Source organism: Eublepharis macularius, chromosome 16, assembly GCF_028583425.1.
Source record: "Eublepharis macularius isolate TG4126 chromosome 16, MPM_Emac_v1.0, whole genome shotgun sequence".
Classification (NCBI taxonomy): Eukaryota; Metazoa; Chordata; class Lepidosauria; order Squamata; family Eublepharidae; genus Eublepharis; species Eublepharis macularius.
The window spans coordinates 19,846,289-19,872,059 of record NC_072805.1 but is presented as its reverse complement, the minus strand read 5'-3'; the positions used below and the strand labels follow the sequence as shown (position 1 = coordinate 19,872,059).

Here is a 25,771-nt window from a genome sequence, read left to right as displayed (position 1 = left end):
TCCCCATCATTTAATTTGTCATGTCAAATTACTTACGTTTTGGTTCAGCAGTGTTTCGTTTCTGTGTTCAGAGTTGTGCTTGTTTTCCAATTTCTGAAATCGTAGCATGTTGTATTGTTTATTGAATGCCCTAGATCGTGTTAACTTAACACAATGTAACCCCCCTTGAGTCTCAGTGAGAAAGGTGAACTATAAATAATCCATAAATAAATAAAAATAGGCTGGCTTACCAAGGATGGCAAACTTCTGGACTACATAAGTACTATGCATGATCCCTCATCCCAATCTGAACTGTAGCCAGTTTTATCAGCCGTACAGTTGTTATTCTGGAAGTATCTTTTCATATTTTCCCCATTACATAAGGCATGCGTTTGCTTAGTATTTATTCTGTCCTAGCCTTAAGGATTTTGGGCAGTATCTACAAACAGCATTAAACCTGGGCAAAGTAGCAAATAAACAGAGCTATCCTGTAAAGTCTGCCACAAGAGGGTTTTCACGCAGCAGGTGTTATTCTGCAGTCATCTTCAGAGCTGTTTGTTGTGATTGTGATATCCTTGCTAGAGAAGCATCCAGCATCTGCTAATCCTCTGGCCAGGCTCATAACATGTATAATTTTCTTTGGTAGAGTAATCTTAAAATCCTTGAGGGCAAGGCACGTTAGGGAAGGTTTTTGTATGGAAATAGTGTTATCCAGCTGTCCATCTTCACAGATGTCTCTGTCCAAAATGTGATTAGATCAAGATGGGTAGCCGTATTAGTCTGCCTGTAGCAGTAGAAAAGAGCAAGAGCCCAGTGGCACCTATAGGACTAACAAAATTTGTGGTAAGGTATGAGTTTTTGTGAGTCACAGCTCACTTCTTCAGTATCTTGCTCTTTTCAAAATGTGTTTGTGAGACCTATTTCTTTATAGGCTGACCTCAGAGTTTGAGATTAAGCCAAGAAAAAGTGGTGAAAGTTCACTGCATGAGATGCATTCAGGTTCTGTTTGATGGCAGATTCCAGAGGAGTAGCCATTAGTAGATTCCAGAGTAATCTGCTAATCTCAGAAGTCCTTGTTTGTTCTGCTTGGCTGGCTCCAATTCCAGGATTACATAGAGCCCAGAACATATCCAGAGGAGTTGATGTCAAAAACCATTGTGGGTAGTTCATTGAACATGTGACAAGCAAGGATAAAGACATTAAGACAAGCAGGATAAAGACATTAAGAGAACAAGCAAGGAAAAGGCGTGAAACAGAACTGGTTCCCACTTTCTAATTTATTAACTGGAGGGCAGGAAAACAACTTTGGCTTGCAAGTTAGTCAGGATTAATTTGTGTCAGTTTATGTTGTTTTGGAATTCGGCTCTAGGCAGCCGAACGGATTCTGTCTGTTTCATACCAAGAAAATCCAAAGGTTTGAGATGGCTAAAGACAACAGAGGGGGAATGAGAGTCACAGAACTCTACAAAATAAGCAAGCCCTAGTTATGGAAGCCAGAAGCAATGAATCTTTCTGATTCTTTCTCTTACTTCCACCCTCCACCTCCACCATCTTGGAGAAGTGAGAGAATTGAAAAATAGATCTGAAAACACCCCCAGTAAATGGTATAGGGAACCTATCACCGCCCTTTTTTACTGCAGTGTCTTCTCCCATTGTAACTCCCTTTTTTCATTATGGTATGTCATGCCTTAAACAGATTTTGTTGCTTCAGTCTAGTGGTATTCACTCTGTGGCTCAGAAAGAGCCACCTTCGCAATTGCCATCAGTCAAAAAAGCCACATTTACATTCATCTCTGGCATGATAGCTGAAGGAGGTTTGTAGCTTTCCTGTTCCTCCAGTGATGGCCGCTTCAAGGTGGGACCACCTGCCAGCCAGAACCTGCACTGGTCAAGGGCCTCGCCCACTTCCCTGAAGTGTGGGGCAGGTGCAGCGTTGGGTGGGGAATGATGCTTAGAAGAACCACATGTGGCTCTTGAGCCACTGAGAACCACTGCTTTAGACAGTTTTGGGCCTGTGTTGTTTTCCAGTTCTGTAATCCTAGTCCCACTGAATTGTTTATTGGAGGACTTTGCTCTCTGCTTTAATTGTTTTTTATATTTTATAATCCTGTTTGAGTGTAAACGAGAAAGGTGGGCTATAAATGAAGTCATTAATAATACGGTGTATGGCCAATTCATTTCAATGGAACAGAATTGGATCTGAATTCCAGTCTTATCCTAGATCTGTTACCTCTGTTTGTTAAAGGGAATATACTGATAACCCTCACACATCCATCGATATAGATGATTGCTGGCCTGTCATAAAATAGATTTTTCCCCTTGTTCTATCACATCAAAAAGCATTAAATGCTGTGTTCTCATTTTCCTTGAAGGAAGGCTACGGTATTGGGGACGATGAGTACTCCTGTGCATATGACGGCTGCCGGCAGCTGATTTGGTATAATGCCAGAAGTAAACCACATTCCCACCCATGCTGGAAGGAAGGTATTTAATCGGTGTCGTAATTGTTGCTGTCACCTGTCTGTGCTGAGAAATTGCTCTAGGAGATTCCCAAGATGAAATAGGTTGTCATCTGGTATTTGTTAGTTCAATTTTTTTAGATGCCCTTTCTTGAAGGCCCAGTTACTCTAACAACAGACTCAAGCTTTTCTTGAATTGTCCCATATTGGACGGTGGGTGGGTGGGGGCAGCATTTTGAATGTTCCTCCAGGAGTGGGAACAAATAGGGGGAAAGGACTGGGAAAAGGCTTGACTGAACTTGTCCCTCTGACACGTTAGTTTTCTGCAAGCAGGGAGTTGCTCTTTTTCTGTGGACGCATTTGAACATAACCAGCTCTGCTTCCACCTGTGGCTGGAAATGGCTTTATTATTTTATTCTGCTGAAGAAGCTGCTCCAAAGTGAGAATCCTTCCTGCCTTTCATGCTGTGGGAAGAGGAAGAAGCAACCAGAAGAGACAGTGTAAATTGAAAAATAAACAAGAAAACCTTGGCTAGAAAACAGATTACCCGGAGATACTGCCGTGTTTCTTTCTCTGGGAGGTGCTTTATGTCAGCTTCCTGTGTGCTGGATTCAGTGCCTTCCCAGCGAACCAGGCACAACTGGTTTCCCTTGGAATACCACATACCCTTTTTCTTCCTCCACCTTCCCCCACCACGTTCATGCTGCTGATACTGCACCATCAGTCATGCAAGTTGTGTAGCGTGTGTTTGACATCCTTCTGATCCTGCAGTTGTACCCACTCCCTGTGACAGCTGCAGAGAAGCAGTATAAACTATAGCACTGCTATATGTTTGCTAAACATGTTTACCTACTTTTTATTTATTTACTTACTTCATTTATGCCCTGCCTTTCTCCCCACTGGGGAACGAAAATGCCTTACGTTGTTCTCCTCGCCTCCAACATCCTTGCGAGCTAGGTTAGGCTGAGAGTGTGTGACTGGCCCAAGGACCCCCACCCCCAAATCATCCATGACAAGAGGAGAGATCTGAACCTGAGTCTTCCAGCTCCTAGCCTGACAGTAACCACTATTCCACATGTCAGCACGTGTCTAAAAAGGAAAGCAAAATGTCCTTCTCCCAGGCACAACTGTAGCTTCTCAAATACTTTGACTTGATCCAAGTGCTGAGCACGGCCTGGGGCAGGCATGAGGCTGGCTCCCTGAGAGTCAGGGAGCCAGCTTTGGGCATGCCCACCCCCTCTTCCTTTGTGCAGACTCTTCCTTTCCCATTGTTACGCTTGTTTTTCTGTTCTGCCTTCCTGTTCAACGCCAGCCATGGATTGGCATTGATGCAGATGAAATTCCAAACCATGGCTTAAAGTCAACTAGGGAAGGGAGGAGGAGTTCATGCAGGGGAGGCTGCATGCATTACTGGGTCTGGCTTCCAGTCATTACAGAGGGCTAATCTTCCATCTGCAACAACTTGTGTGTTTTTAGGTTTGGCTTAATTGCTCATTGAAGTCAAGTTAAAGAGAGCATACAATAGTGGTGCTCGGAGGCATGAATTGTTGCCAGATCATTTCCAGCAACCTGTTGCCATCGGCTTTGCACCTCACATGGGAGTGGGTTGGAATGACAAGATAGGCACGGCCCTGTCAGTTGAGTCTTCTCATCACAATGGGCTGGAACAGTTGGCAGCTGCTGACCCATCTGGTTTGAATTCCAGCTGTTGCTGCTCATAAGCTGGTCTTCAGGCAGTTGTTACTACACCTGGGGGTGGCGGGTGTTTGTGCGTGAGTTTAATCCAAATTGGTAACAGCTTTTTTTTTTTTGTCTTCTGCCTGGCTGAAGGTGACACAATAGGATTTTTACTCGATCTACAAGATAAGAAAATGATTTTTTATTTAAATGGAAATCAGCTTCCTGCTGAGAAGCAAGTCTTTTCTTCTGCTGTGTAAGTACATGGTCCTCTTGTGGGCAGATAACAGCATTTCATGGGTGTAGTGAAAAAGCCATTCAAAGAGCTGGCTTTTCCATTTTTGCAAAAATGTATTAACTGTCCCGCTGTATCAGCCCCAAGAAGCTTCTGTAAGGGTCGCATGTACACACTGTTCTTCTAAGAGCCAATATGTACACACAACTTGCCTTGGTTCTGTTTCCTGTATGATAGCTTTTTTCATCCTGCTGGCCCAGTTTCTGCTGCTGTTTGTTCCTTCCCTCCCTCTGCCAGGTCACAGCCCCTGAGGAAATCTTACGTTGGTGTACTGCAGATTGCGCTGCCCTCTTTCCTCCTCTGAACTTCCGTGGGGCACAACTCTAATTTAGGGAATTGGGTGTGTTGCTCCCATGTCCACATTTGATGCCTGTCAGATGTGCAGGGCTCATCTAGTCATGACTGTCCATGCTTTGTTCTGACCCATATCACTGCTAGGTCAGGGGTGTGGAACACTACCCAACCAGATTAGATTTCTGTGTCCTTGACTGGTGATGGAGAGTCCCCTCAAGTCATGGCTGACTCCTGGTGGAATTTTCATGGCAAGAGACTAACAAGAGGTGGTTTGTCATTGCCTGCCTCTGTGAAGTTTATAATAGCCAACGTTCTGTTTGCAAGATAGATCTCTTTCATCAGCCTTTACTGAGCCACTGTAACATCACGGGATGTCCATACACATTCTACTTGCTCAGAATATATGTGTTAACAAACAGCGTAGCTTGTGTGATATAAATAAAAGGCCAGTTTCACTGGAATTAAATCATACACAAGCTTAAAAATAGGAGGCATTGAGATGCTGTGTGGCCAGGAAGCTGTGGACTAGAGAGCAGCAAGTTGGGGTGAAGCTGTAAGAGAAAGTAAACTCAGGAGCGGAGTGGTTGAAGGACAAGAGTTTTGCACTCTGCTTACTAGCAGAGGCATAGGGAAAGGGTCGGGTGGGGGGTCCACAAGGCAAAGGGAACAAGCTGAAAGTCAGTTTGGTGTAGTGGTGAAGAGCATGGGACTCTAATCTGGAGAACCGGTTTTGATTCCCCACTCCTCTACTTGAAGCCATCTGGGTGACCTTTGGTCAGTCACAGCTTCTAGGAGCTCTCTCAGCCCCACCCACCTCACAAGGTGTTTGTTGTGGGGATAATAATGACATACTTTTTAAACCGCTCTGAGTGGGTGTTAAGTCATCCTGAAGGGCAGTATATAAATTGAATGTTATTATTTATTACTATTATTATTTGGAGGAGTTTAAAAAAGGGGGATCTCGCTTCAAGAAGGTGGACAAGAAACAAAGATAGGAAAGCGTCAGGCTCAGAATTCAAGGGACTAGAGTGGTCCAAGTCTAATAGAAATCCAACATTCACTCATTAACTTGAACTAGCAGGCCTTTCTGTGAAACAGGGAAATATCTACAACCATTGGAACTGCTCTGTATACTAGAGAGTTGCAAGCCACAGAATCTTATATATATACAATAAAGAGAGTCTTTAAATCATAACCAGGGTGTCCTAAACTATAAATAGAACTGAAATAGAAATAGCCAGGAACTGAGGCTAGGAGAGGCAGAGATTTTTGTGGGAACTATTTGATGCTCATGTTTCCTGTAACTGCCATGAAGTATCGAAACGGGAGGATTTGACTAGCTCTCCCGTAGCAGTTACGCTTAGGACCAGCATGAGGAACACATCCCGGATGAATAACGTCATTGATTAAATGCTCAATGATATGTGGCTTTATGTGATGTGATGATTGTATGTGCCATAAATCTGTATGAGTATCAGAAGGCACGGTTACTTTTTGAATAGGCACAAGGCACTTTGCAGGTTCTGAATGAATACATTGTTACAAGCACCTGGCACTTTAAATTGATCTGTTACTGCTTTATATGTGTGTTATATACCTTGTAGTGCTTTGTTCTATTTTTGACCTGTTTGGCTTTACAAATTGTCTTTTATGAGCTTTGGAATTCATCTCATGTGTTTATAGTATAGGATACCCTGATTATGATTTAAAGACTCTCTTGTGTGTGTGTGTGTGTGCGTGTGCGTGTGTGTGTGCGTGTGACTTTTTTCTGGATTTGATACCGTGACACTCTTGTTTTGTCAGCATGCTGGTCTCTAGCCTGCTGGCTGATTCTGCTTGTCATAAAGAGCATGACGGTACTTCCGTTCACGCTGCTGCTCTCTGACATTCTCATCTGTTTGCACTGCAGGTCTGGCTTCTTTGCTGCGGCTAGTTTCATGTCTTACCAACAGTGCGAGTTCAATTTTGGCGCAAAACCTTTCAAGTATCCACCGCCTGTTAAATTTAGCACCTTTAACGATTATGCCTTCCTGACAGCAGAAGAGAAAATCATTTTACCAAGGTAATTTTTTTAGCCGGTAAGAGCATGAAACTGAAAAGCAAAGCCCAAGCCTTGTGGAGTCTAACACTTGAGTGTGATTAGTCTAGCAGCTGCTGTGAAGTCTGCAGGTTCAAAACCATCAAAGCCTGCCATTTAGCCTGATGCAGCTTGTCCCAGGAGGCTAACTGATGATCCCCCAGAATTAAGTTCGGAATTGAGTTTAAGAGATGATGTGGGGTGGAGTGGGGTATGAGCAATAGAGAATACCTATAGTTCCAAAAGTTGGTTTTGATGCAGAACTCTCTGCAGGTTCTGTGATTAGTTGTAATCAGGCAAATCAGCTGTGCATGTACTTAATTAGCCATAATTTTCCAGCTTCTCTGATTTAGGTTTTCAAATACCATCTGAGGTACTTGATATTTGGCAAGGAAACAGCAGCCAGGAGCAAATTGAGAAGTTACAGACCGTCACCCTTTTCAGATTTCTTCCCCTGGCCATGAGGGCTAGTAATTTCTGCCCTACGAATTTACAGTTCCTTCTCACAGAAGGTGGTGGTGCCATTTGCACAAGTTTGATAAGACGATAATACCCTGAAAATCAATACTGAATTAATGTTGTATAATTTTTTTTCTCATTTTCAGACATAGACGCCTGGCCTTGTTAAAGCAAGTTAGCATCCAAGAGAACTGCTGCACTCTTTGCTGTGATGAAATAGCAGACACAGAACTCAGGCCATGTGGACACAGGTTAGTTGCTAGTTTTTTTTTTATAGCTCCCCCATTTTAGAATCCCTCCTCTGCTATGGAAGCTGGGTGACCTTGGCCAGTCACCCACTCTCGACCCTAACATACCTCACAGGTTTGCTGTGAAAATGGAGAACAATGTAATCTGCTTTGAGTCCATGTTGGGGAGAAAGGTGGTATAAATGAACTTAATATGATACCACCCTCCTTTAAACGGCCTTACAGACTAAGTTAGACAGAGACTATACACGCACCAGGATAAGAACATAAAAGTTCTTCAGTGGACTTCAGACTGCCAGTGTTGTCAAGAAGCACTATGGAACCCCCAAACACAGAGGTTCTGTCTGGGGCCCCTATGCAAAACAACCGAAAGCAAATCACGTGACCTGGCTAACTCCCTGAATCCCCTACAGTGGCAAGGGGCGCCAGAATTGTGTCTTCCTAATTATCCCCCATCATCAGCCCTGCAGGCTGCAGATGGGGAATCATGTTTTTGCATTGTCCATTAAAGAAAATTCTCCCAAATAATAAGCAAAACAAGAGAGTGATTCTGACCGTTTCCCCTGGTTGTACTAGTGGTATCAGGGGAGGGGGAAGAGTGTTAAAGGGTATGGTAGCATTTTTTAAAAATGTAATTTTCCTGCTCGCAGTCTGAAATCCTACAATCCTTCCTGTCATCTCATTTCAATCTCATCTGCTGTATATATAGATGAGATCTCGGTGAGAAGGCTGTAAAAATGATCTTTGCTTATTCTGTCATGTTCAGTACCAACTATGGTACACTAACTTTGGGCGCTCAGGTCAGTGTTCACATCAAATTTTCCACATTAAATGTGACTATTTGAATTTTAAACAAACAAACAACAATCAGGTTTGAATTTTCAGCTAATAAAAATTTTTAAGAAATCTTGTTGGTTTAGGCTGACATATTTTAACTACTAGAACATAACTTTCTGAAGTTCCTGAGGAAGAGATCTGTATAATTCAAAAACTTGCATATGATTACATCAACCAGAGTTGTCTTAATCTATCTGTGTCATTGTCCTTTCTTAGTGATCTGTGCATGGAGTGTGCCTTGCAACTAGAGACCTGCCCGTTGTGTCGACAAGAAATACAGACCCGAGTCCGACAGATTGCTCACATTTCATGACACGTGGTAGAATATCTCATGGATTTTGCCTCTAACCCATTCCATCCAGTGCCAGCAGGGGAGAAGGGCACCCCGAACTAGCCCTTTGACCTCCTGAAACCCCCGCCGTGCCCCTTTTTTTGTACTGAACAAGAGTGTTTTTTCTCATAGGATGAAAATCTGTTAAAGCGACTCCACCACCTCAAAGCTGTGGAATCTTCTTTTAACAGTAATGAAAGCTTGGTTGGGCAACACAGAAATTACCTGTTTGGTTTGTCTGTAGCCAGGACTGTTGGAGTCTCATTTTCTTTTTCTTCCTACCCCTTCCCCTTTTCTTCCTCCATCTTTCCCTCCTGCTTTCTGATCACATGCTGAAGATTTTGCACTGGAAACGTTATGGTTCATGATCCCCCTAAAATGGGGACATAGCCATCTCTCAGACTTTTATTTGGCAGCCATCATGCATATGAAACAAAATGCCAATATTTCCTGGTCAATGTAGCTTCCTGCTGGTCAGAGACCATCTGTATTTTTTTTTGGACTGTTAACATGAAAATATTCAAAGACTTGAAATCTACATGAAGAAACTGATTTTGTACAGAAGGTTCAGAGACTATAGAAGAATCCAAATTTTTTTGATAACTAAGTGATTCCAAAGAACATTAATCTTTTTTTTAAAAAAACTACAGAAACTTGGTGGTATTTTCATTTGTAGCATTTCTGATTACTTCAACTTCAGTATCTACCTTTTTGTGGAAAGGAAACTAATTTTCAGAAGGAATCCTTACAATAATCACCGTGCTGGACTGGAAAGTTTATTTGTGTATTTTTAAGGTACCATCTGTCATTGCTTTTTTTAAAAAGTCGGTATTAGTTCTTGCAGGTTCTGTACATTTTAAAAATATTGAGCTATAGATCTCAAAATCTGGAAAGGATACAGAGCAAAACATGTTAATATCGTTTTGAAAGAAAATACATGTTTGAATAGCAAAATCAGCCTAGGCTTGTTAAAGTGGAGGGTTTCTTTTATGTTGTTGTTTAAGCAGACTCAGTCTTATGCTTTTATTTTTTACCAGGTTCATGCATACACACCAAACATCCATGCTTAGGTTTTTCCTGAGCTGAAATAGCAGGGCTTCAAAACTACTCCAGAACAGTCCCAAGAAATTCAAACAGTTGCTTTTATGTATGCATGGTTGGGTATAAGCCTTCATTTAAGGAGCTGCAGAAGAAAAATTCCAGTTTCATAACCATATTGGCTTTTTAACTAATCAAATGAAAGTATGGTTCTAGCCCTTACGACTGTGACAGTTACTTTAAAGCGCAGGTGTACTGTGCCGTCTTGAGATCTCAGAAGCCAGAGGGCTGGTTAAAGAAGCTTACCCAGGGTTAGGGGGTGGGCGCCCTACATATCTTCCTACCCTTCATTACTTCTGTGGTTAGGAGAAATTAAGCAAATTTCCTTGGTTCAGAGGGGGTGTCAAATTCACTATTTGACGCACAAAAAATTAAACTCTGTAGAGAGTGTACACATACCACTTAGGTTTCATCTTTTTGAGCTTCAGTTACCAGTTTTACATTTCTATCCCAAATACATTTCCCTTGGAAAGTAGTCTTCAATTTAATTTCCGTCTACATCGGCTTACTCCTGCACAACCATTGAGCAGGATTTAGAAAAAAAAACTACAAATGATTCTTTCCACTGTGCTTGTGATCTCCCCCCCCTTTATTTTGAAACTGAAGGGTTTTTTTTAACGGTTTGTGATAGAAGCATGAATGTTTACTGTTGGAGTGGGGAGGATCAAGTGGATTCTCCTCCTTTACCTTTTTTCCTCAGAGCCGTTGTGCTAGCTTCACAGCCAAATACCAAAAAAAAGTGGTTATTTTAACTTCACCAGGGACTCCTCCTGTAGTGGACATTGGAGTCATTTCCTAAGAAGAGCCAGGCTGGATCAGACCAAAGGCACATCCGGTCCATCATTCTGTTCACACAGTGGCTGACTAGCTCCGTCTAGGAAGCCTACAAGCAGGAGAACGACTGCAACAGCGTCTTTCCACCCATGCTTCCCTTGGGGTAGGGGCTGTGGTTCGGTGGTAGAGCATCTTCTTGGCGTGCATAAAGTCCCCGCATCAATCCTTGTCATTTCTAATTTTAAAAGGGCCCTAGGCATGATGTGAAAGAGCTCTGCCTGAGCCCCTAGAGAGCCACTGCCGGTCGAAGTAGACAGTGCTGACTTGGTGCACCCAGGGTCCGGTTCCATATAAGGTAGCTTCATGTGCTCAATTTCAGAAGGAGCTTATCTACTGCTTCATTTCTGAAACAACAGTAGTAGCTGCTCCACATCCCAAAATTGCCTGCATTGCTCCTAAGGCCCAGCACCATCAAAGTGGTCTTCCTGAACACAACGTGACACTGCACAATGAGGTCTTTTGTTCATTTAGAATATCCAACAGTATAAACGTGTTAAATAAAATGGATAAAAAAGCATTGGGTTAGAACTCATGAATATGTTCCTGTTTGCATTGTGGAAGTTTCCTTCCATTGGAGGAAAACACTTCTGGTGGGGGAGTGTAACTCAGATTCTGTACCCTTGCTAACAGTCACAAAAGCAGTAATAGTGCAATGGCCGGGATTTCATAGGTACAGTTTTGGTGCTTGATGCAGTACACTTTATCTGATCTCTATATATAGTCCTGTACATCTGAGTCTGCCTGGCAGAAATCCTAAAGACATTGTCTCTCTGTACACGCAGCATGTGTATTACACTGACTCCTTTCATACTGATGGGTGTTTTGCTGGCATATAGTAAAATAACCATATGAAGCTGCTGCATAGATACCAACCAGTGCTCTGTCTTCCCCAGTATTGGTTACTCTGATAAGTAGCTAGCAACTCTCTGCAGCCCCTTGCAAAGGAAAACTTTCCAATTCTTTCTGCCTGAGATCCTTCAGCTGGACCCAGTAGGGTCTGAATCTTGTGTATGAATTCATATGCTTTACCACTAAGATTTGGCCCTCTTTAATCGAGTGTTTATTTTAGCAAATTAAAACATAAAAGCCCTCTGGGAGCAGACACTAATGCTCTTTTGGCTACACTATAAGGAAAACAGCTGCAATAGAGGCGCAGGCGAAAGATATCCAAAAGACCACCCTAAGCCTTCCCATAATGAAATTGGACTTGGCCTACTAGAGATGTCTAATTGGCGATGCTCTTTGTGACTCTACTGTATAGATTACCTGCGTGAAGACAGAAAAGAACCTAAGAGGTCAAAACAAACCGGTTTTCAGTTTCACTAGATAGCCCGCACAACAATCTTGGCAATCATTAATGAATGCTTAACAATCCAATCCGAAGTATGTTTGCTCTGAATCAAGTTCTGCTTAAGTGCACGAGAGTTTCTCCCAAGCAAGCAATCTGGCAATCTGGACCCATTAAAGAGGCAGAAAACATAAGTTCGATTCTTTTCAAAGGTGATTGTGATCGTTACACTGCAGAAGTCATTGTTCTAGCAGCTACAGAATTCAACCAAAACTATTTCTCCCCCCCCACCCCACCCCCTTCCGACCTGAAACAGCAACTGGCTGTCTACATATAGACTTAAGGGTGCCCAGCGGAGATCCAAAAAGGCATTTTAATGCAAATCGCATTTGGGGATGTCTCTATAACACCCCCACCCCCGCAAATAGACCCGGGAGGTAAAAACGGAAGGGGGGGGCGAGGCCTTGCTCCCTACTTAGCTGGTTTTCTAGTTGCTTGGAATTTTTTTCCCCAATGTAAAGGAAATTCAAAGCTGGGCTCCACCACCTGCACTCTGAAGAAGCGCCTGCATTCTATCCTCCTCGCTCTGCGTCTGTGAACGAGACCATTACTGTCCCGGAACCGGCAACGCCGGGCTCTTGTTGCCAGCAAACATCGCAGCTTCTCTAGCTAAGCCCAACAAGTTCTCCCTTCCATTTCCGTCACGTGCTCCATCGGCAGGGAAAGGCCCCAACCTGCTTATTTGATTGGCTCTGCGCTTCCCTGCCTGCCATTGGACAGCAAAGGAAAAGCCCTAAGCGATTCTTTCGTTCCACGACTGTCACTGGCTGCGAAGGGGCAAGTCCCGCCCAGTCCTGTTCCAGATGGACCCTCTTTCTACGCCTATTGGTCAGAGGGAGTGGGGGGAAACCTGCGGAAGTGGCCGTTTCCAAGGCGACGGGAGGCGGAGGAAAAGGTGCTCTGGAAGGGGTCTTATGGGGACAGTGAAGGCCTCGCTTCTCCTCTTCGGCCTGCGGAGCGAGGCGGCGGCGTTGCCTGGCGGGCTGGTATGAGCGGGGGGAGGAGGAGGGGGGGGGATTGATGCGACTCGGACGCCTGGGTCCTCTCTGCTCCGTTGCTGTAGCGACAGAAGTGGAGGCCTTCTGAATCGGGCCAAGGGCCCATCAGTCCAGTGGTGCCCCTAGGGAGGAAAGGCGTCAGGGTTGTGATGCTTCCCTTCTGCTGACCCAAGGACCTGTTATTCAGAGGTATGCTGCCTCTGTACATGGAGGCTCCATTCCCGACGCTTCTAAATAACTCCTGAAGGGTGACCGTGTTTGTGGCACGTTAAAGACTGACTAGATCTTACTTCAACAGATCCTCTAGGAAGCGCACAAGTTAGGCCCTCCTCTGCTGCTGCCCCAGGGATATGTTTCTCGGGTATACTGCCTCTGTACATGGAAGCCGTGTCCTGGGTTCTGTAACAAGCAAATACAGAGAGCCCTACTGGCCTAGGCCATCTAACTTAGTATCCTGTTTCCACCAGCGACTAAACAGGTTCCCGAGCAGGGCAAGAAAGCGCTTGTCCTCTATGGCTGCTCCTTGATCCTAGCATTGAGAGCGGAACTCTCTCTGCCTGAATTCATGGGGAAGGATTGGTCTGCCCAGGGCCATTATCCATAACAGTTAAAGCAGCATTTCAATTTGGCCATCTTGGTGAATAGGGATTGGTTAAGTCGATCCTTCTCTGCAGAGTTATCTAATTCAGTTTCATACCATCTCAACTATTGGCAGTTGCTTTACGGTGCGGCAACAAGTTCCGTAAGTTGATCCTATGTGGGGTTTGGTATCCTGAATTGATTGGCTCTAACGGTCAGTGGTTAGGGTGTTAGGCTAGGATCTAGGAGGCCCAGGTTCAGATGCTTGCCCTGCTATGGAAGCTCACTGGGTGACCTCGGGCCAGTCACACACCCTTAGCCTAACTTACTTCAGTGGAGAGGGGAACAATGTAAGCTACTTTAGGTCCAAAAAGTAAGGGGTAAATGAAATAAATAAATGAAAAAAGGAGTGATTTAGGGCCAGGCTTAGTCGCCCTGTCATGTGTTTTCAGGACCATGTCTAGAACATATGGCTAGTTGAACGTATGCCTGATCATATGTTGAGTGCATTTTCCTCACCGATAAATTGAATGCATGAAGCTGTCTTATACTGAATCAGACCACTGGTCTATCAAAGTCAGTCTGCACATAATGGCAACAATTGTCCAAGGTCTCCATTGGAGGCCTTTTACATCACCCCCTACCTGATCCTCTTAATTGGAAATTACGGGGATTGAACTTGGGATCTTCTGCATGGCAAAAAGATGTTCTGCTACTGAGCCACAGCCCCATCCCCCAAATTACTCTCAAGAATCCTTGCGATTAGCCTTCCAAATCCCATGCATTGCTTCCTGATAACCTGAAGCCTGGGCATTGAAAGATGGATGACCAACATCCGCCAACTCTTTGGTGCAAATCAAGGTATTTATAGTTTTGTTTTATCAAACAGGTCAGAAAGCAGCAATGGAAACTTTAGAGGAAGAAAACTTTGGCGTATCCATGTAAGTTTGCAACGGAAATTGTTTTTACAATGTGGTCGCAAGAAGGATGTTAACCAAAATGGCATGAGACCTTAGAGACTAACAAGATCTCTGGTCTCTAAGATGCCATTGGACAAAAATTCTGCTATTTTCCTGCCTCCTCCTCTTCCCACCCTGTTTTCTGAAACGGCCCCAGGAAACCCAGTTTGCCTGTTATGGAAACTTATATGTCCCTTATCAGTACACTTAAATGTCCCCAACAGGGCAAATAGGGGCTCCCCAGGGCTATTTCAGGTGGTGAAAAGGGGGGAAGCAGGAAAGAGCACCCCTCTTCTTGCAGAATAGAGGAATAGAGAGCTATGTGCACCTCCATGGGAAAAGGGTACAGTAAACTTTTAAGAAATAACATTCATAATAAATACATACTATATTGTTCAGCAATATATTGAATAAGTATCAGAGATGCCAGCTGAGGCATGTTGTCTTAGTTCAGGCAAAACCACTCTAGTTAGTTAAAACAAATCTTATTTTGTTGCTACTTTGCAGAATTTCTTTCACAGAGTAAGCAAGGCAGGACTCGTGTTGTGCCAAGGCAATCTACACCATGGACGTTTGAGTAACAGGATCAGTCCCCCAGTGTGCACCAAGAGTGAATGGGACTTGATGGCTAAGAGATTCAGTTCAGTTCCTAGTGCAAATCTCGCCTCAGCCACCAACTCCCTTGGTGGCCTTTGGCAGTTCTCTCCCCACAGCAACCTCCCCATCTGCAAAATGGGAATAGTACTGACCTTCCTTGCAAGGCTGTGGTATGGATTATTGAGATCATGCTGTGTATTGTGAGGTGTCCCTGGATTCATGTGCATTTCACATTGCAGAATAGTCTTGATCTAATTTGCTCTTATTCTGTTTAGTTCTTCCCCTTCGGATGCAGAATTTGATGCAGTTGTTGGATATTTGGAAGACATTATAATGGGTGAGTTTGCTTTAGGTAGCTCTGTTCAGACATCTGCCCATCAGCCATCTGAGACAGTCAACCCCATTAATGCTCAGTAGCAAAGGGGCATATAATGTTAGTCTAAATTAATTGATCCAGAGTCGGGAATACTGACTTCATGTCTGAAGCATTCATCATGGACACAGGAAGCTACCTTATACTGAATCAGACCATCGGTCCATCAAAGTCAGCCCTGTCTACTCAGCCCAGTAGCAGCTCTCCTGGGTCTCAGGCAGAGGTCTTCCCTTCTGCCTGGTCCTTTGAGCTGCTGGAGATTGAATTTGGTGACCTTCTGCATGCCAAGCAAATGTTCTAATCTTGAGCTGCTGACCCCTCCCCGTGGCCAGCTGCTTTTCCTGGATGAAACTTGTCCAAGAGCTTCCTCAGGCCCAACCTTCTCTGCTCCACTACTCATCCTGGAGCAGGCTTGGCTGTCTATGTAATGGAAGCTGCACTGGCAGCCTGCATACTTAGATGCTGCCCCGGCCAGCTACAGCTGTGCTGTTGTCACAACTGACTCAGGGGCACAGCGTACTGGACTTCACCCCAAAGACAGCACAGCTTCTGTCTTCCGACTCAGTGGCCACGCTGTAATGCTACGTCATCACTTTGTGATTTCAGACCAGGACTTTCAGCTCATACAAAGAAACTTTATGGATAAATACTATCAGGAGTTTGATGATACGGAGGAAAACAAGCTAATCTACACTCCTATTTTTAACGAATATGTAAGTGTTTGTCTCTTTTTTAAAATAGTTTGTACATTTTGCTCATATGGTGACTCAAGAAGCTTGCTTTTCTGAGTTGCCGCGTTGGGAGCTAGTTAGCACATGCACGGCCAGAGATTCTCAGAATCGGACCCACACTACGTGTGTGATGAAGTGAGCACTGACTCCTTGTTAGAGTGTCACAAGGCTCTTTTTGATTGTCACTAGATCAGCCGGGCCTACTGTTGTGCCTTTAACAGCGGCCTGATCTGCTGGCTAGCCAGTCCTTTCACAGTGTTGAACTGAGCACTCCAGCAGGCTTGCTTTGATGCTGACCAAGCAGCTATTCAAGGGACAGGTGCCGGGCCTGATCCAAAAGTGAGCAGTTCTGTTGCCTGCTGGACCTCTTCTGCTTGCAAGTGATGTTTTCAGTAACTTGCTACTTTTAATGTGATTCCGCACATGTTGGATAATGCACTTTCAATGCACTTTATCCATCCTTTGAGGTGGATTTTTTGTTCAACACACACAAAAAAATCCGTTCCAAATGATCTATAAAGAGGATTGGAAGTGCATTATCCAACGTGTGTGGAATCACTCTTAGATGAGTTCTGAAAGTTGATGGCTATTTAAAAATAAATAAATAAATGGTTTGTAAAAACTTTTCTAATTTTCCTTCCATATATAGTCTGAACGGTTCCTGTAACATGGTATTGAGCTAAAATGAAAAAAAATCTTGCTCTCTTGAAGCAGAGACTGAAAGCTTAAACACACAAGACTTTAAAATCACTTTAAAAATGTGTATTTAAAATTCTAATAGCAGAGCAAGGGAGGCAGTTTTGAATGGCTAACCTGGGTGGTGGTTGAAGGGTTAAACTTCGTCTTTCCCTGTAGGGCTCCAAGGCAAATTGAGGCTGGGAGAGCTTGCAAGTTGCATTTTGTGGATCTATTGTGATTGCTCAGTGTGATCTTCTTGTCTGGGTCCAGTTTATATTTCAGTTTGGCAGTTCAACTATTGCCTGAAATGCGTATGGACTCCAAACCCTGGTCTGGGCATTAGATTTCTGTCAGGCTTTGACCTTGTCTGGGCAGAGCTTCTTTTTGCCCTTCAAACGATTGGATGGTAGCAAACAAAATATTTTTCTATATTCTTCAGGTAGAAATAAAACTCTGCTTGTCATTCTAGATCTGCTTAGTTGAGAAATATATTGAAGAGAAACTCTTGGATAGGATTCCTGGCTTCAGTATGTCGGCCTTCACCTTGTCACTACAGTAAGTTGGATATTTCCTTAGCCTTTGTTGTGAGTGCTGTGTTTCCTCCATCTGTTTAGTGCTTAAATTGCCTTTAGACCAGAATTCTCACTGAGCCCTGCTTGCTTGAGGGAAGGGAGTATCTTTGCCTACAGGAACTTCTCCATGTTTTAAAATCACCCAGGGACTTTTCCTGTAGTGGCCCCCTAAGTGTGGAATAGCCTCCTAGAGAAGCCAGTCAGATCACACTTTGTTTTCATTTAGGTGCTTTCTCCTTTTGAATGCTAATACTTCCGTCTTGTTTTTTCCGTTTTTAAAATGTTTATGATGTTATTTTATGCCCCGTACATTGTAGTGCCTGTTTGTAGAAGGGCGATTCTGAAGTTTGGGGAATAAATGTTCATTTTATGAAAGGACTTGTTTATTTAAAGGGAAAACTCCCTCTCCAAGGATTGATCTTGCCTGTCACGCCTTAGGCTGCAGTGTTTATAACATGCGGAAGCAGACAGGCAAATAATGCTCTGCTGCTGGGCCGTACTGAGCCTAGCCTGCTTTGGAGGTTAATGGTCCCTGCAAGCTCTGGGGTACTTATGGAACTTTAATAATAATAATAATAATAATAATAATAATAATAATAATAATATGTGTATTGCTTTTCCGGCCGAAGCCATAAGCCATACAAACACCAACAAAATATGAACTGTACACTTGAACATACCCAATTCACATAGACATAACTCGTCATTATCACTTTAAACTATCTAAACTCATGAAAATCTTGTTTCTTTATCAACGTGGCTAAAAAGGAAGCCACTATGGCAGAGGTTTGATTGTCAGGAAAGTTATCAGACAATAACACTGAGATTGCCCAAGGAAGGAAGGGAAGCTTTTCTTTTAACATAATAGGAATAATAAATCTCTCTCTTTCCTTACTCCACTTAGGGCAAAAAAATATTATATGATCCAAAGTCTCTAACTTTCCTTGTCCACAGTCACAAACTCGTTCAGAATAAGGGAGTCCAGAGAAACGACCAGAAAGCACTTTAGAGGGGAAGGAGTTAAGTCTAGCCAATGTGAAGGCTCTGCGTTGAGCTGGAATCTTTAAAGAATAGCAATAAGATGGAATAGCCTCTGGGGGTGAAAGTCCCAGGGATAAGCCCAAACATGTACGTCTGGCTCCCTGGAGAGTACTGCTGTTATCAAGATCCTTTCGTTTTAATTTTATAACTCTGAGGGCCTCATTTGTCTGTAAAGATGTTAAATCAATATCCAGAATTTTTAGTTTCTGGTTAATTAAATTAGTTTGGCTACTTTTATAGGTATCCTGCAAGATCAAATGTGCAAAACCTACTTTCCCTGAATTGTCCTTGTAAATTTCCTTGTTCAAGAACAACTTAAAGGCTATAATCCATGCTCTCTTCTCAATTGAGGGCTGGAACTTAAATAATAGTGCTAATCATTCTGGAAGATTTAAAAAGATGGTCTGCTGCCACACCATTATTTTGGTGTTTGGCAGTCAGAAACCAAACATACTCAGTCGGTTTGCCCAGTACTGTCCCCGCCCCCCTTCCACCACTTTATCAGTCAAGCATGATCCTGCTTGGTTCCGTGATCTAGTTATGAAACTTAATGTGTAATCCTGTACAGCTACCTCGGCCTTAGCCCCGTTGGTTTTAGTAGGTTTAAACTGGAGTAGCTGCATAGGATTGCACTGTTACTGTGTGAATTAGGCGTCTGCAAATTCAGTTGACAGCGATTTCTGTGACACTTGTAGTTTCTTAAAGCCAGATTCTGTGATCACAGAAATTGCTGTTGTGTCAAAGATGGAGAGAATAACAATACAGGCAATAATACATTTGTCACATGATATTTTGAAAAAACCCAACATGTTCACAGTTGATGTTGCATTATTCCTTTGTGCTACTTATATGGATATTATATTTATAAATATATAAATTTTAAATCTTTTTTTCCTGCACCTGTGAATTTGCTAGCCCCCCCTCCCTTGTGTATGATGGGGTGCAGCCTTTGTTTGTTCCATCCATCAGTGTATAAACCATTCGAGTGTTACATTATTCATGTGAATGTGAAGAAGTGAGCTGCAACTCAAAAAAAAGCTCATAGAGAAATAGATGTTGCTAGTCCTTATGGTGCTACTGGACTTTTTTTAAAAATTTTGCTACAACAGACTAACACGGCGACCCCTTTGCAATCATTTTGTATAACCTCCCTTAGTCCCCCTGGTTTTCAGTACAAAATACATTCAATCAGTGCTGGGTATGGAAGTCTCAGGCATGACTGTGGTTAGCAGCTTCCTGAAATGAAATTTGAAGCTCGGGGGGGGGGGGGGGGATGAGAAAGAACGAGCCTTTGAAAGTGCTTAGTGAGTTAATGCCTATCAGACAATCTGGCTGGCTAGCTGAATGGGTGGTTGGTCTCTGTTGTGCGTAGTCATGTTCGCTGCTTAAATTCCAAGTCAAGTTCCAGGTGTCGGTGTTAACCTGCATATCTATGGGACCGTCTTTCTCTGTTTGTTCCCCGGAGGGTGTTACACTCTGCAGACCAACATTTGCTGGTGATCCCTGGTCCCAAGGATGTTCGCCTGACCTTGACCAGGGCCAGAGCCTTCATAGAGCCAAGCTACAAGTGACGCCTGACACAGGTTGGACACTTGTCAGCTTCCTTCAAGTTTTGATGGGAAATGTAGGCGTCCTGGTTTTACAGCTTGGCTCTCCATGACAGCTGCAAGACCAGGATGCCTACATTTCCCATCAAAACTTGAGGGAAGCTGACAAGTGTCCAACCTGTGTCAGGCGTCACTTGTAGCTTGGCTCTCAGCTCAGACGCCGGCCTGGTGGAATGCTCTCTCAGCTGAGATCCGGGCCCTGTGGGACTTACTACAGTTGCACAGGGCCTGCAAAATGGAGATGTTCCACCAGGCCTATGAGAATGGCCGAGGAGATGTTCCCTTGCCTGGTCTGCTGCATTTCCAAAGCTTAACGGAGATCTGTGGTGCCTACCCATGGTGATATGTACTGAAGTTACCGCCCTGCCACGTCTTAGAGGTCCTTGTTGGACTGTGTTTTATTGTTTCACTGTTTTATATGGTTTTAAGTTATATTTTATAGTATTTTATCGTATTTTTATATATTGTTGTAATTGCTGTTAATATGATGATGTGACCTGTCCTGAACCCGCTTGCAGGGAGGGCCAGATATAAATCCCATCCATCCATCCATCCATCCATCCATCCATCCATACACACGTACATCCATCCATCCATCCATCCATCCATCCATACACACGTACATCCATCCATCCATCCATACACACGTCCATCCATCCATCCATCCATCCATCCATCCATCCATAGACACGTACATCCATCCATCCATCCATCCATCCATCCATCCATCCATATACACGTACATCCATCCATCCATACACACATCCGTACATAAACAGATTGCTGTTTGTGTAATCTATTTATATAGCATTTGGGAGTGTCTTCATTTTTTTGCAAGTTGCCTTGGACTCCTTGTAGGAGAAGAAGAAAATTTTTTTAATAAGTTAAAATCTCAATCTCTCTTGCAGGCAACACAAGGATGAAATCGCAGGGGACATTTTCGACATGCTGCTTACATTCACTGACTTCCTGGCATTTAAAGAAATGTTCCTGGATTACAGAGCTGTGAGTACTCCCAACTCTTGCACCTCATGCTGAATGTAGCAAGCTGCTTTGTGCAGAGTCACAGCATGAATCCGCAATCTGCCGGGCAGCTGCCGTCCGGAGCCCCGGGCAGAGAGAGGTTGTTCCTGGAACCTGACCCCTGAAAAACTTCTAACAGGAAAGGCTGGGGACTGAACCTGGGATCTCCTGCCTGCCAAGCAGCTGCTCTCTCACCAAGCGACAGCACCTTCCCTGCTCTCACCTTCTGAAAACCAGGACCCTAATTTTAAAAGCGGTTTAGGGCTGGGTCCCAAATTTTCCTACTTAGCATTTTTCTGCACACAAAAACAGCTGCGCACTGTTTTCTAGTGTCTGGTCAAGCCCTAACCCTAGAAGAGGGGAGGAGGGTGAGGGGGGGTATTTTCCTCCCAAGTGCTTTCAGGGGTGTGGGGGGGGGTCACAGTTTTCCTTCTTTATAGATGGGGGAAATTGGGGGTGAAAGTGGCTTGTACAGTATCTCCAGAGGAGGTCTGCATCTGCTGCCACTCTTGTTATCCTCTCAACTATTAAGGGCTGTGTCTTCAGATCTGTGTCAGTGGGTGGATACTTGCATGTTCATTTCACATGGGTTTTTCATTCTGGAAACTTTTATTCCGAAAAATACAGAAGCCCCTAATGCGGGCCTTGACACACCCCAGGTGCCGGGTCACAATTGCGCCTTGAAAATACATTCTGGCACCTACCTTCCCCTCTGGGAAGCAGCAGCCTGCAGAAGCAGCATGCCGGCTGCGCTTAAGGGTCTGAATCAACTGTCTTTGCCGTAGGAGGCAGTGCTGCAGGTGACTGATCAAGGGAGCTCTGGATCCTCAAAACCCTGGAGGGTTTTTGAGAATCAAGAGCTGTTTAGATGATCACACAGCTCCAGCCTGCAATCAAGGGCCGTATTAATGTTAAGGGATGGGTCGGGGGGCGGGGGGGGGGATTAGTCTGGCTCATCAGTTTGGGGGCTGACTCTTAGATCCAATGGAAATTTGCCAAGGCTGGCTCTAATGCACATCTGACCGAGAGAGATCACTTCCCTAGCATCTGCTACCTGCATGGATGCTGCTGTTCAGAGCGCTTTCTGAGTTGGGAAATGGGTGATGAAAGCAGTTTGCACAAGATCACCCGCGGAGGCTCGAATCTCTCCTGCGCCATTTCTTCAAGCTTAAAACCAGCTGGTTTCAGTGGGCTTAGACTGGAGTAACTGCATAGGATCGCACCTTTAGTGTAATTTTTCTTTTAATTCATTTATACCCTGCCTTTCTTTCCAGTGAATACCCAAAGCAGCTTCCGTCATTCTCTTTTCCTCCATTTTTCCTCACAACAACCCTGTGAAGTAAGTTAGGCTGAGAGCATGTGACTGGCCCAAGGTCACCCACGGCAGAGTGGGGAATCGAACTTGGGTTGCCCAGATCCTGGTCCGTCACTCTAGCCACTACACCACACTGGCTTTCAATATAAAGCGCTCCAAGTGGCGGGCTAGAGGGGCATGATCATCCAGTCAGCTCTTGATTCTCAGTATGAACTAGGCATCCTTATATGCAGCCGATGGCAACTTTATCCTCTTAGCTATTAAGGACTGTGTTGCGATGTCAGTTTCCTGTGGGTATCAATCTAGAAACTTATTCAGAAAAATCTGGAATGCAGGAGACTGCAGATTCAAACATGCCCTTTGCAAAAACTGGAGCCAGAAGCTGTCCCACTCCACTTCTCTAATCCATCTTTTCTCTAAGATATTATGGGTTGTGTGTGTAATCTTTTTTGTGTCTGTATAGTAGTCACACTTATGAGAGGATCATCAGAGATGCACACAACCTGGTCTCTGGCACCAAAAAAGGGAGAGCATTGGGTACATGATGGTCAGGAAAAGTCCAGATTTTGCACTCAAAATATATATTAAACTGTCCATATGTTTACTGATTATGGATTAGAAGAATAAAGTTACTGATTGAATGTGGAGGGTTTGTAGAATGACTGTGGTGACAGAGAGCAGAGGGAGGGGGAGCGCATGAAATTTCTACTAAATGTTGAGATTCTGTTTCCGCTGCACGCACTAGATCTCATGGAGAATTCCTTTTACCCTAAATTCCAGCATACGGGAGCCTGCTGCGTCCATTTTGATCACAGTTCCTTTTCCAACAGAATGTTTAGAAATGCCATGCAACTGAAGCATTCTGTGTTCTCTTTTCTTTTCTGCCTCCAGGAAAAAGAAGGTCGAAGTCTCGACTTGAGCAGTGGATTAGTGGTGACGCCTCTGAGTAAGTCCTCTGTATCTCCTTCACAGAACAGCCTGCGGCACTAGCTATCTCCTCCCGGCAAGAGTGTCTTAGCTTGGGATGCTTGGACCGTGAAAGGCAAGACAACATCAACGCACCAGGTTACGCACACTCCATCGCGGCAGGCCTGGTTTTCCCAGCTGCTTGTGCGAATGGATGTTTCCATGCAATCCATGACCAGTAGAACTCCATCCCTATTAAAACAATGGTCTTGCAGCTCTCGGATCTATTCTGTTTCAGCCAAACTGGATTTTAACACCATTGAGTAAATGCAGTGACCTGTTAGAGGGCTGCTGGCTTCCACCGAGTACTTCTCCATCATGGGCCAAGAAGAACAGAAGGGACATGCTGAGCCTGCCTGGAGTCGGCTGGTTCAAACTGCACACCCCTGGCAGATCTTCTGAGCTACAAGTGCTGCGGCAAAATCATTTTGATCATGGCTGCAAATGCCAAATTTTGACTTAAACAAAAAGTGTGTGTGTGACATGAATATATATGGAGAGAGAGAGAGAGAGAGAGAGAGAGCATGAAGCTGTTACTTGTTTTATTTGCTAGTATTGTGGTTGTTTGCCTCTCCCATTGGCTGTCTTGTATCTTTAGAACTCAAGACCTCACCTGTTGTTTTTGAAATGCAGGGGTTTTTCTCTTTCCTCAGAAGCATCATGCAACATTTTGGTACTACCTGCAGTATATGTGCTAGCAAGGACTGTGTTTTCTGTGATGCGACTGCTCAGGGCAGGTCTGCGCCACATCTTTAAACCGGTTCAACCACCAGGGAGGAACTGTAGGGATTGCACTGTTACGAGGTGCAGATACCATTTTTGTCGTTCTGCTTTTTTCATAGAACGACAGTTTCCCAGGTTAAAAGCTGGGAAAGGCCACGTTAGCTCAACCCTACTCAAATTTGTTGTCTAGATTCGTCTCTGTATTATGTTTAAACTCATGGCTTCTCTACAGAAAACGCTGGGAATTGGTCAGTGAGGAATATAAGGCTCCAAAATGTTTCGCTGCTTTCCAAAACTAAAATTTCCAAGGTTTCATTAGGGAAATGATGGTCGCTAAACTAGTTTTAAACTGGGTCAGATCTGTTGTGAGAATGATGAGATAAATAACCGATGAGCCCCTGAATTTTTATCAGTGTTCACCGTCGTGAAATTAAAAAAAAGAAAATCACATGGAAACTTTTCCATTTGGAGATATATCTGTAGATTTGCATCTTTGCTGGATATTTGGGGAACCTAGCCCGTGCTCCTGTGGAAACAGTTCCGTGAAGTTTATTGGGGCCTTCCTTTCTGAGTAAGTGGCAGGAACAAGTCGCCCGATCATATGTGCTATTACTGTTTGGTTGGTTGAACTCAGACACACCCTTCAATGCTTGCTTACTCACCATGGGTCTGTGGAGCTCCTGTGGAAGAAAGTAGGCTGACTGCTGCCATTTTGAATTGCGCCCGGCATCCGAGTAAGAAATTCGAAAACGCAAGATTCTAGTGGCACAGAGCTTACACATGTGGACAGCTTACCTTTACTCTAGATTGGCTTTGTTAAGTATGTTGTACCTGTCATTCCAAACCTGGAGAGGTTTTTCCCCCCAAAGACATAATGGAAACAATTAGGCCAAAATTGTAAACAGAGCTGTGTAGATTTATTAGTGGAGCCGTTCAACAAAAATTTCAAATTTTTGGTCAGAGCTGGGGCACTAATTTTGCCCCAATTGCTTGCGTTTTGAACGTTTAGTACAGACGCCATCCGAAACAGCCTCTGTCTGGCAGATGTTTGGTTTAGAATACATTTTGTAAAGAAACAGTGGAAATACTATTGAGCTTTAAAATCTCCGTTTGGTGCCGCATTCATGGTAGTGTTCAGTAGAGTTTTTCAGGCTGATCTGAAACGTGGCTCTTAATCCCAAAGCTGACCGTACACGGCAAGAGAGACTGGTTGCCATGTTCGTGACACCGATCGATCGTTCTCGCAAGCTACTGTGTATAAATGAGGCATCCCCATAATGGAAGATGCCACTCTGTCAAGATGCCGCCTTATTAATGTTAAAATAAGCAAGTAATTTGTTTCAAAAGTGTTCATGACCGATGATATCATCTGTCTGCAGTATTTATCGGAACAGCCAACATCTGTTCTTGGTCCAGATCAGAAAACAGACCCCAAGGACCCAGATACTCCAGATTCCCACCTCCCTTACCTCTTCTCTGTTGGCACAAGTGCCGGTTTACTTTCAAAAGCATTGTATTCATTACCCACTTGGCAGTAATGCACTGAGGTACCCGAGGAAAGGACTTGTCCTCTTTTTAATCACCCCGCCTCCAATGGCTTGGGTGCATCGGATTCATTTTGTTAAAGGCTGAAAGTGTTAACCTTAAGAACATACATCCTTGGAGGGAATACA

At 43.9% G+C, this 25,771-nt stretch overlaps 2 protein-coding genes across 4 annotated transcripts in view; both read left to right on the top strand.

The window, feature by feature from the left end:
- Positions 1-11,063, top strand: part of RSPRY1 (ring finger and SPRY domain containing 1) — a 39,479-nt gene extending 28,416 nt beyond the window's left edge. The window contains exons 11-15 of the mRNA XM_055000788.1: positions 2,352-2,463; positions 4,269-4,371; positions 6,614-6,766; positions 7,387-7,491; positions 8,542-11,063. Of these exons, the coding sequence (XP_054856763.1) occupies positions 2,352-2,463; positions 4,269-4,371; positions 6,614-6,766; positions 7,387-7,491; positions 8,542-8,638 (570 nt within the window). The 3' untranslated portion in view covers positions 8,639-11,063. The remainder of the gene's footprint in view (positions 1-2,351; positions 2,464-4,268; positions 4,372-6,613; positions 6,767-7,386; positions 7,492-8,541) is intronic.
- Positions 11,064-12,801: 1,738 nt separating this feature from the next.
- Positions 12,802-24,572, top strand: ARL2BP (ADP ribosylation factor like GTPase 2 binding protein). Of its 3 annotated transcripts, none has more exons than XM_055000456.1 (7): positions 12,802-12,831; positions 14,403-14,454; positions 15,345-15,406; positions 16,049-16,155; positions 17,321-17,406; positions 20,980-21,076; positions 23,301-24,572. In XM_055000456.1, the coding sequence occupies exons 2-7, from the start codon at positions 14,417-14,419 to the stop codon at positions 23,397-23,399; spliced, it is 489 nt and encodes a 162-aa protein (XP_054856431.1). In that variant the 5' UTR covers positions 12,802-12,831; positions 14,403-14,416; the 3' UTR covers positions 23,400-24,572. The 3 variants fall into 3 exon arrangements, with proteins under 3 accessions (XP_054856431.1, XP_054856429.1, XP_054856430.1); XM_055000454.1 differs by having other exon boundaries at positions 12,821-12,922; XM_055000455.1 differs by lacking the exon at positions 12,802-12,831 and adding an exon at positions 12,975-13,123.
- Positions 24,573-25,771: the final 1,199 nt, after the last annotated feature.

What these genes read in the sequence shown, in the direction of transcription:
- ARL2BP (XM_055000456.1), top strand. Translation starts at nt 14,417, where the DNA reads ATGGAAACTTTAGAGGAAGAAAACTTTGGCGTATCCAT. An exon ending in CTCCTATTTTTAACGAATAT is followed by an intron (nt 16,156 to 17,320) that starts GTAAGTGTTTGT and finishes TTGTCATTCTAG; the next exon opens with ATCTGCTTAGTTGAGAAATA. An exon ending in GCCTTCACCTTGTCACTACA is followed by an intron (nt 17,407 to 20,979) that starts GTAAGTTGGATA and finishes TCTCTCTTGCAG; the next exon opens with GCAACACAAGGATGAAATCG.